The sequence below is a fragment of the Ictalurus furcatus genome, chromosome 8, assembly GCF_023375685.1.
Source record: "Ictalurus furcatus strain D&B chromosome 8, Billie_1.0, whole genome shotgun sequence".
Classification (NCBI taxonomy): Eukaryota; Metazoa; Chordata; class Actinopteri; order Siluriformes; family Ictaluridae; genus Ictalurus; species Ictalurus furcatus.
In genome coordinates, this window is record NC_071262.1 from 25,675,736 (window position 1) to 25,686,397 (window position 10,662).

General features: G+C 39.6%; 2 protein-coding genes across 2 annotated transcripts; both read right to left on the reverse strand.

The window, feature by feature from the left end:
* Window positions 1–476: 476 nt before the first annotated feature.
* med19a (mediator complex subunit 19a) lies at window positions 477–4,542 on the reverse strand. Its single transcript, XM_053631744.1, has 6 exons — window positions 4,195–4,542; window positions 3,988–4,110; window positions 3,502–3,635; window positions 2,979–3,075; window positions 2,457–2,551; window positions 477–1,153 (listed from the first exon to the last, which is right to left on the reverse strand). Exons 1-6 carry the CDS (start codon window positions 4,412–4,414, stop codon window positions 1,088–1,090), a joined length of 735 nt encoding a protein of 244 aa, XP_053487719.1. The 5' UTR covers window positions 4,415–4,542; the 3' UTR covers window positions 477–1,087.
* Window positions 4,543–6,268: 1,726 nt separating this feature from the next.
* On the reverse strand, window positions 6,269–10,544 carry si:dkey-6i22.5 (polyamine-modulated factor 1). Its single transcript, XM_053631745.1, has 5 exons — window positions 10,289–10,544; window positions 8,812–8,917; window positions 8,484–8,584; window positions 7,959–8,154; window positions 6,269–6,450 (listed from the first exon to the last, which is right to left on the reverse strand). The coding sequence occupies exons 1-5, from the start codon at window positions 10,540–10,542 to the stop codon at window positions 6,382–6,384; spliced, it is 726 nt and encodes a 241-aa protein (XP_053487720.1). The 5' UTR covers window positions 10,543–10,544; the 3' UTR covers window positions 6,269–6,381.
* Between the last annotated feature and the right edge of the window lie 118 nt (window positions 10,545–10,662).

Sequence of the window (10,662 nt, forward strand, 5' to 3'; positions counted from 1 at the left end):
AATTACATTACTCATGCCTTAAAAATTGACGATTGTCTCGAAAATTAGGATCTGTGGGTTTACTTTGTACAATAGTTTGCTGTATACACAACAGACTGGAGGTGTGCGGGTTTTTCATTTTGTTGCCGTGGTGGAAACTAATATTACAGTTATTATGGCTATATATATACTGTCAACTGTAAACTACTGACAATTTTAACATAAAAGGTGGAAATTAATTTAAGACAAACAAAAAATAATCCCCTCAGGCTCCAAATAAATAAACGAAAGAGTAAAGTCGGTGTATATTGTATACAAATATACCCCAGAGCAATTAAATTCAACACAGCATTTACTTTCCATAATTATCAGGAAGCATTAAAGACTAGCACCATACTCAGATTTCTTTTCTTTGGGTTTTTTTTTTTTTTTGCAAACAAATCTCTTCTTGGTCCACACTGCCCTCTAGTGTTGTGTTTAAGCTTCTGCGTGCTTGTGTTGCACTTTGGCTCCCGGGCCCGTACTGAATCACACAACTGACATTCAGTACTCTAGTGCAGTGGTTTTCAAAGTGGGGGCCGCCAGGGGGCGCCCGGGGGGCCTCAACAATTTGGTGTGAAAAATAAATAAATACATGATTCTCACTCTCAACCACACACACACACACACACAATAAATTCCTAATGTAATGTAAAGATGAAAGAGGTAATTATTAATAAAAAAAAAAAGAGGAGGATATATTCAGAAGTCTGTATTTTTAATGTGTTTTAAAGACATCTTGTAAAAGCGGGCAAATGTTAATGCCATTTGGGGGGCCTTGCCCTGGAAAAGTTTGGGAACCCCTGCTCTAGCGCTTCCTATTTATCCGTAAATTCACAAAGTACAAAAAGACAGGTTATGCAGTAGAGTACCAAAAATTTATTCAAGTCATCAAACGATGAAGCAAAAAAAATAAATTAAAAAAATACTGGAAATAGAACTGATCTGTAATCAGTATCAGTTAGAAGAAAAAAAAAAATGCACACAATCATGGTATTGGCACACATTCACATTCTCTCTCTCTCTCACACGCACACACACATGCGCATATATATACACTATAGTGTCTCTATCTTAGACTATTGCTGTTGGGTTGAGAGCCAGTGATTCCAGGGTGATCAGGACTGTGGCGATTCTGTTAGAGAGAGAGAGAGAGAGAGAGAGAGAGACAATCAGAGAGAGCGAGAGAGAATAATTTTAGTCTAATTATCTTTTTTTTCTTCCACCTCATAGATTTGTAAAACGTGGTTGATACAGTCAAAAGATTTTGACTTGCTCATTCGACTTTAAAGCTCATGAACGGACCATTGCTGCGTCCCAATTCGCCTACTGTCCTCGTATCCGAGATTAGAAGTTACGTGTCCCAAATCGTAGTATGCTGAAATGAGTCTCCCAAAGGTACCCCGATGGTCTACTCTATAGATTAGGACAGATTTTCGAAATGTGGATCCGTGGAACACTGCGCGAGACAGGAGGGCGAGTTTTGTAACGCTTTGACGCATTTTAGAGAGGTGGAAACGAAATGCGGAAAAATAACTCGGGGGGGGGGGGGGGGACGGGAAATGAAATGATACCGTATAAACGATATGAGGAATAACAATGAAGAAAAGCTGAAATGCAACGAGGAGGCTGTTCACGGCGACGGCGTGCGTAACTACGCGACAACGTTATCTTACGTTACGTGACGTGTTATTACGTCCCAGTTCTCGCATACGATCTTGCTATGCGCTCAAAAGTATGCGCTCTCTTACGCTATGCACGCAAAGTATGTACTCTTTTCGTGAAGAAAGAGCGCATACTTTTGAGCGTGTAGAAAAAGAGCATGTGACGGTAGTTCCGTCTGCAAGATAAACGTGTTGACATTATCGCGCTCGCTCTAACGCGCTACTATCTCTATAGTAAAAACTCGTTCACAGAGACTTGTACAGTCGACGCTCCAGATAAACAGAATAACGAATGTGTATAACTGTTGACATAGCAACAATTTCTATTAACAGATGTGGGTTTTTTTGCTTTCTCCAGTATCAGTGCGTAAAGATTTATCTAAAAAGTTATGTTTTGTGACACTGGGACGTCTTCAGGATTCGACAAGCTGCCTTTTTTTTCATTTTATTAACTTTAAGAGAGAAAAACTGAGAGAACGACTGTTATAGCTGGTAGAACTCAAAGCATAACAGGATCTAAAATGCCTTCTGGATGTAACGTAACTATAAATGGATAAAAAAACAAGTACACAACAATAGTGCTTAATTAATACAAATTGTACTAGCAATACTCAAATTTCTGTAGTATTAAGAAGACACGTCATGACCTGCTGTTCTGGGGAAAAAGTAATAAATAATCACTTTGGGGTGGATTATGTATCCTCATTATTCTCCTTTACTGAAAATATTACGCCGTTCCTTTCCGTCCTTATCGTGCACAATAACTCCACCCACCTTTTTCTTCTTCTTGTCCTTCTTTTTCTTTTTGCGCTCGGGATCGTCGTCTCGCTTTTTCTTCTTCTTCTTGGGGTCGGAGTCTGACGGTGTTTCTGCTCAGAGAAAACCACAAATTTACCGTGTGTACGTTATCAGATTATTTCAGCATCAGAACACTGCGTCTTATACAGGCTTAAAGCCGATGTCCGAGTTCGATCCGATCGGATCCGATCTTCTGCGCGATTAGAACAAAGTTTAGGTTAGAGATGCATCAGGTTCAGGACACACCGCAGTTTAAAGAACACTACTAGATAAATTTGTAGTAAATATGACGTTTCCGTTTTCAAGTTACCACACGTACTTCTTTGGGGGATTTCAGTAAAGCGTCACCAAGCAAAGTGTAGAGGAGAATGAAATCAAGACGGCTGACTGAATCGGGAGCCCTCTCGTTATCAGGATTACTTAAACTCGTGTGAACGCATTAATCGTACGGTTTCCATCTGATTTTTTTGTGTAAGTGTGTGTTTGTGTGTGCGTCACCTGGTGGAATGGGATCCTGAGGTCGATGATGTCTGTGTTTATGTTTGCTTTTCTTCTTCGGAGGTTGAATGTGCATCAATCTGTACTGCTCTGGAAGCTAAAAGGCAAACAGAAAGACTCGATATGAAATACTGTAACATACACAGTATCATATTTATCTCAGTGTGTGTGCATTTGTGTGTGTGTGTTGTTATAGTGCACCTACTGGGTCAATACCTGTGCATATCTGTGCACGGGTAAGTGTGTGTAGTGTGTAAGAACAGAAGAGTGTGTGTGCACTCTAGTTAGTGGTCTGGTTGTGCGATCCCCCCCACGTAGTCCGACTGTGTATAAGTGACAGTCTAATCCGTGCTGTGCATCAGTCTACGTGCGTGTGTGTATACACGTGCACCCTGTGGTCTTAATGTGTTTGCATGTAGTGTTCACGTGTGTAGCAGCCTAGTGTATTTGTTAACATATTCACAGTGTATTGTCGAGGTTTTAGAGCTTTTTGTGTGCGTGTGTGAGTGCATGGTGCATGTACCGGTCCAGTATGTAGTCTGAAGCCAGTCAGCAGTGCTCCGGTCAGTGGGCTGAACGAGTTTCCACACACTGGAGGTTTCTCTATGAGGGAGCGTAGTGAACTGCCATCCTGAACGCCTGGACTGTCGATCATGCCTACAGACAGAACAGACAATCACATTCAAGATTTTATTTTCCCCCCTAGTCGAAACACAACACTGGTAACGGTAAACGGTTTCGGTGCAGCTTAACATTCAAGAATAAACTAAACAATAAAGTGCAGGACCAGATACTGGCTGTGCATGACACTACAGGAGACACATTCGAAGAAGAGGCTGTGCAGATGCTGCAGTAGTACAGATGTGTACAGATGTGTAACAGTAATGACTATACTACATTAATACTATCAGAATTGATCCCTGGTTTCAAATTGGCCACTTTTGCATGCTGTAATAATAAATAAGCAAAAGTACTACAGCACATCTATACACATTAGACATCATCTCACCTGGTAATTCGGGTAAGAAGTTGCTGAGTTTCTCCTTCACCTTCTTACCGCAGAACTTATTGTATGCATGTTCCAGATTGTAGTGTGTGATCAGGTTTGTGTTTCCTGTTAAATCGTTTCCTACTGATAAAATAAAAACACACACAATGATGTAGACTGTAACGCAGCATGTTTTAACACAGCAGGATATCATCACATCAAGTTTACCAGGCAGTTCTCGCAGTAAATAGAACGGCTCGTTGATGACTCCTGGTTTCCGGGCTGTAGGCCCTTCATCCCCGAGCTGTCCTGAGAGCTGAGGCGGCACCGGGGCTGCGCTCTGCGGGTGCGGAGGCGGCGGTTTTCCTGGTCCAAAACCAAGAGCCGCGGAACTCGGGGGCGCCTGGGCGTCGCTTTGGCCGAACAGAGTTGAAAATATTTCTGTCATGACTTAAAAAATATATATATAAAGACTATTTCTAAGCAATAAATATACCTAAAGGAAACGTTAAACCCGGTTTGTATTATCAAACACTGTTCCAGTGCTCGTTATCAACACAGGCACTACCGTAATAACGGTGATATATGAACAATGTCTTAGTAACCGTTCATATGAATCTACCGTAAATTCTGTGGGTTTTTTTTTTTTTTTTGGACATTGTGAAAGTTAAGTTTTAAAAAACTGTAATACTATGTAATAATATCAGAATTTTGAATTATGGATGTGCTTAAATGAGACTAAGACTATAATAACAATTTACACTGATCATACTGTTCAAAAGTTTACACTCCCCCTGGCTCTTAATGTATCTTGTTGCCTTCTTGAGCATCAGTGAATGTTTGCACCTTTTGTAATAGTCGTGTATGAGTCCCTCAGTCGTCCTCAGTGTGAAAAGATCTCAAGATCATATAGCTGATGTTAAAAGGAAAGGAGTCAAATATGTAGAAGATGCTGGAAAAGCAAAGAAAGTGCAGGACCTGGAGGATTTTTCTGAAGAACAGTGGGCAGTTTAACTGCTCAGGACAAACAAGGGACTCGTGAACAACTCTCACAAAAAACAAACACATCATGTTGTCGATCATCCAGGTAACAAGACACAATATTAAGAATCAAGGGTGTGTAAACTTTTGAACGGGGTAATTTTGATAAATTCAGCTATTATCTTGTCTTGTGGACTATATGTAAACATTGATGAAATAGCTTATTCAGGACAGTACTAAATAAAAAACAAAATTTTTATGATTCGTCTTATTTTGTTAACAGTATTAAGATTTAGCAGATTCTGCAAGGGGTATGCAAACTTCTAGGCACAACTGTATATACACACAGTTGCAATCAAAATTATTCAACCCCCATGGCAAATCAGGTTTATTTTTTTTCCCCAAAATGTATAGACTTTCAGCTGTTTCCAATCAAATCAGACAAAAGCAATTGAAATAGTTCACAATGAACAGCGAATGCTTCAAGTGGTTTCCCCCAAATTCAACTGAAAATGCAACTTATAATGACTTATCCAGTCTCAAAATTATTCAACCCCTTCATGCCAAACAACTTTAGTACTTAGTAGAGCACGTTTTTGCTGTTATGACCTGCTGTAAACGAGATGCATAGCTTCTGGCAGCGTTCCTGAGAAATCTTAGCCCATTCCTCATGAGCAATGCCCTCCTGTTCAGTAATATTCTTGGGTTTGCATGCTGCAAAAATATAATAATAATTCGACGTATACTTCGTCATACTGTCAAAATGCATTCACACTCATTGATCGCACAGGTTCCCGTAAAAAAAGCAAATATTCTGTATGTTCACCCCCCCCCCCCAAATGATTTGTGTCAAACCTTTCACCGATTTCAACTTGTACTCGATTTAATCAAAGTCTATACTTTCTTAAATAAATGAACTGAAAGCCATCCCTGCTGAAAAAAAAATCCAAAACAATAGAAAACCTCTTTCAGAATTTGTAATGGTTTTAATGGAAACTGTAATGATCCCTACGGGTGGTGGGTCTCTACTGGTAATTCGCTGTGTTCTATTGATGGCATGTTATGTCTAGTGGATACCATTAAGGACCGACCTGCTACACAATGGAAACCATTTGGTAATGGTTTTAATGGTTAACAGCTGATGGTCTGTAATATTTGTAGTGGAAACCATTAGAATTTCTGTGATAGTTTCTATTTGGGGTTTTTTCAGGAGGGATTCAAATCTGAACCACATTTTGAGGTAAAGAACCTGAAGTTATCTTCAATTCTGAGAGAATACATTTCTAATTATAAAGATGTAAAGTCAACATACAAATGAGAATCACATACAACAAGAAACAGATTTAATGGAACATATTTGGCAGAATAAAACAATACAAATTAGCTTTAAAATAACTAAAATAGAGTTTGAACGTTGATTTGGTCCACAGGAGCTCAGAGAGACTCAAAATTTTCAGATGGACAAAGTGATGAGACAAACGATTCCAAATCAGCAACAGATGCCTGCAGGGAAACGATGCAGAAAGTGGGGTCAGAAATAGGAGTGAACCCGTTTATTGTTATACAGTGTTGTGAAAAAGTATTAGCCCCCATCCTGATTTCTTGTTTTTGTGTCTCTCATATACTAAATTGTTTCAGGCAACCCGAGTAAACAGAAAAGAGAAGTTGGTTAAAAGGTTTTACCCAGCAACACACTGGCAAAATTGAAAGAAATTCCAGAAAAGATGAGGAAGAAGGTGATTGAAATACATCAGTCTGAGAAGGGGTACAAAGCTATTTCAAAGGCTCTGGGACTCCAAAGGACCACAGTGAGCTCCAAATGGAAAAACTCGGCAATGTAGTGAACTTTCCCGAAGTGGCCGCCCTTCCAAAATTCCTCCAAGAGCACAGCAGCGACTCATCCAGGAAGTCCCAAAAGAGCCAAGGACAACATCAAAGGATCTACAGGCCTCTCTTGCATCAATAAAAGTCACTGTTCATGAATCCACTATCAGAAAGATACTGGGCAAAAATGACATCCATGGAAGAGTGGTGAGGTGAAAACCACTGCTAACCCAGAACAATAAGGCTTGTCTGAATTTGTCAAAACACACCTTGATGATCCTCAAACCGTTTGGGAAGACGTTCTGTGGATTAATGAGTCAAAAGTGGAACTGTTTGGAACACAGGGGTCCCGTTACATCTGACGTAAACCAAACACAGAATTCCACAAAAAGAACATCATAGCTACGGTCAAGCATGGTGGAGGAAGTGTGATGGTGTGGGGATGCTTTGACGCTTCAGGGCCTGGGCAACTTTCAATAATTGAGGGAAACATGAATTCTGCTCTCTACCAGAAAATCCTAAAGGAGAATGTCCGGTCTTCAGTCCGTAAGTTGAAACTCAACTGCAATTGGATTATGCAGCAAGACAATGATCCAAAACATAGGAGTAAGTCCTAGCCCTAGAAGTAAGCGAAAGACTGATCTACACTTATCAGAAGCGTTTGGTTGTGGTTATTGCTGATAAAAGCTGGCACAACCAGATTTTAAGTTTAAGGGGCAATTAGTTTTTCACATGGGTAAGAGGTGTTGGATAACTTATTTTTGCTTCAATAAATTCAATTGTGTGTTTACTCAGGTTGCCTTTGTTTTATGTTGTATTTCGTTCGCAGATCTAAAACTATTTAGTATAACACACAAAAACAGAAGAAATCAGATTTCTTTCTTCAAAAGGCAAATACACAACAGTGTCTATAACCATAAAGAAAGATTCCAATAATATACAGTGGATGTTAAAGCATTAACTACAGCCAACTCCTATCTCCAGATAAATATGAAACATTTCCATAAAACATTTACTTCAGTTACATGAAGAAATAGTTCAACATGCATTTCAAGGACAATTTCAATGTATTTATATTCTACCATATAAATATATAACAACATTGATGTCTTTAATGCAAGTACTAAGCAATGACGTATACAATACACACAGACAGTGAGATATTTTACTCTTTCCCTAACTGTCACCTTCCACTCATCCACAGCTGCTGATATGCGCTGTTCCGTGTGTGTGATAGTGTCTCGGCCAGACTGTACTCTCTGAGCCAGAGCCGCATTCTCCTTCTGTAGCTTCCTCAGCTCTCTGCGTACATACTCCTCCTGCCCCCGGTGATAGGGAATCAACACACTGCACACATCCTGCTCAGGAACGCCACTGGGTCGCCTGCGAAACAAACAAAAGCGTGAAAAGTCAGTTATAATGGCCGCGTGTGCATGTTTTGGACATCATTTGACTACAATTTGTTATACTACATTGGCAGAGAGTGGGAGAGCAATATCCAACACTTAATTATAATTAACCTGGACTGTTCAAATATAGATAAATAGATAGATAGTATTTCTGGGCAGACATTTTTGTGATTAAGACTCTTTTGGAAGGCTGCCAACAATGGAAATAGAAATCACATTGTTGCAAAGGAAAACAAAAACAAAATAAAAACTGTATTTAAGTGGTAGTGTCATGGCCCCGACCCATGTATATGGCAAATCTACCATGTAGGCCCTGGGGTGTCTTTAGCCTGCTCTTCTAGTCTGTCCAACTCCTCCAGTTTCACCTGCAGGTCCCCTTCCTCTATCACTTTGTTTATGTCCTCCTGCATAAACACAAAAGCTCCGGGTTACTTACACATGTAGGACCCGTGATCCTAAAACCACTGCAAAAAATAGTCCTGATCATTCCAAAAATGAGAATACAGTACCAATGACACTAGATTTAAGTTTTAGTAAAGGCTTATAGGAAGCTAGGAACGGTTGTGCAAATATATAAAGCGACATATAACATACAATAGCATCTTAATAGGCAGATACGGCTGCATGTTACCTGGATAGCTTTCTGCAGATCGCTTATGAACTGCTTGTGGATGACCTCTGCCATCTGTGGATTCTGCTTACACAGCGGATGGAACGAGTGGGCAAACCTGTTGAAACTGAACCGATGCACATGCGGAGATCTGTGTGTTAATATCAGTTTTTAACGTCACCTTTTTTCAGTTTAAAGTCTGTAAGACTAATATGTTAAACAGGCATTGATCTTAGCTGGGTTTTTCTGGTTGGTGGGCAACCATCCATATGTACACCAACGAAATATCATCTGAAATATCAACCCCCCTCCACACCCCCCCAACCCCGTGATGTCCATCGACAGTGATGGATGGGGTAGAAATGGGCTGACACACTGCACATAACAGAGGGGCTACAGACTAGTGGTGAGAATTTCGGGTCTTTTCAATGAGTAAGTCGATTTGGTTCGGCTCCTGAACTTTTTTCCAAACTTCACCAAATCATGAAACTCTTTGTTTAATTAACAAATCTTTATTTTTGCATTTGTATTTTAATAGAATCTGTACATTAACACAGCATTCTCTACACTTGACTCCATACACAGCTTTTTTATTATGCAATATATTAATGTAGCTTGTTATAAACAACCAATCAGAGGTGCATCAGTGTTGTAACAGGTTTGTATAGAGATAGTTGAGGGAATAGTCCCCTAACATTACATGAACGTTCTCGGAACCATTATTTAAAGGGTAACAGTGCGTAAGGGAATCATTACAGTTTACCATAAAGTTCCTGAGAAGTTCAGAGTAATGAGAACATTAGTGGAGCGTTCTTCGAACCATTATGTACAACAAAACGCAAACTTGATGTTTACATAGAGAAATTATTATTATAATAATTTTTTTTGAAGACCAAACAGGAACTAAAACTAGCTCTGTTCTCAGAACGTTTCAGGAACCAAACATAGTTGGCTGGGAAAACAAATCTCACCATTCACACTACGAATAACTCAGATATCGAAAATAATTTGTTTTATTCTTGGTGTTTTTATTCAGATTAAAATTAAAATGAAAAAGTAAAAAAAAGAAAACGAAAAGAAAGGAAAAAAAACTTCACGCGACTCATTTATGCGAGTCGACTCTCGCTGTTCACCTAAAAGAGCCGACTCAAAGAACCGACTCCTACGCAAACGACACATAGCTGCTGCAGGCATTTACTGTACACCTACAGACTAGTGCACAAATATGAGGGGTTTATCTACTTAAAATGGCCGGCTGAGTGTATGCTAATGTTCTTGACTATGTTGTTAAAAAAATAATAATACTAAGGTTTTTAATAGGAATATAACAATGTGTAACGTCACTAGCATGAACACGAACACAAATATTTTGTCGCTGCGGATAAAAAATATACAAACCGTTGTAAGTCAGCGTCTCTAAATACACATGAATTTACATGACATTATGTATTATCCAGTGCGTTTTATTTAAAAGGGGACAGAGGAGAGTTTTAGTCACCTCGCATCTGCTATAAGCCGCTGGAGGCTTTTCTCCATAACTTTATTGAAGACCTTCAGTCTGCTCCGGCGCGGCTCACATTTAACCGGGACATTTTCGGTGACACCGGTCTGTACCGACACAATTGAACTTGCATTTTCACTTGTTTGACCAGAGTCTCTTGAACTGTTCTCGTTAGACCGACAGTTAGCGACATCCTCCATTTTCCCCCTACCAATGTTGACATTCTCATCTACCCGCCAAGAATACACCATCAACTACGGAAGCTGTAGTAGTTCAAGCCGTCTTTTTTAGAATCGCGTTTTTCTATTCAGCCTTCTGTTAACACAGGTAGTAAATTATGCTTAATACATTTCTTCTGAGAAAAAAAAATA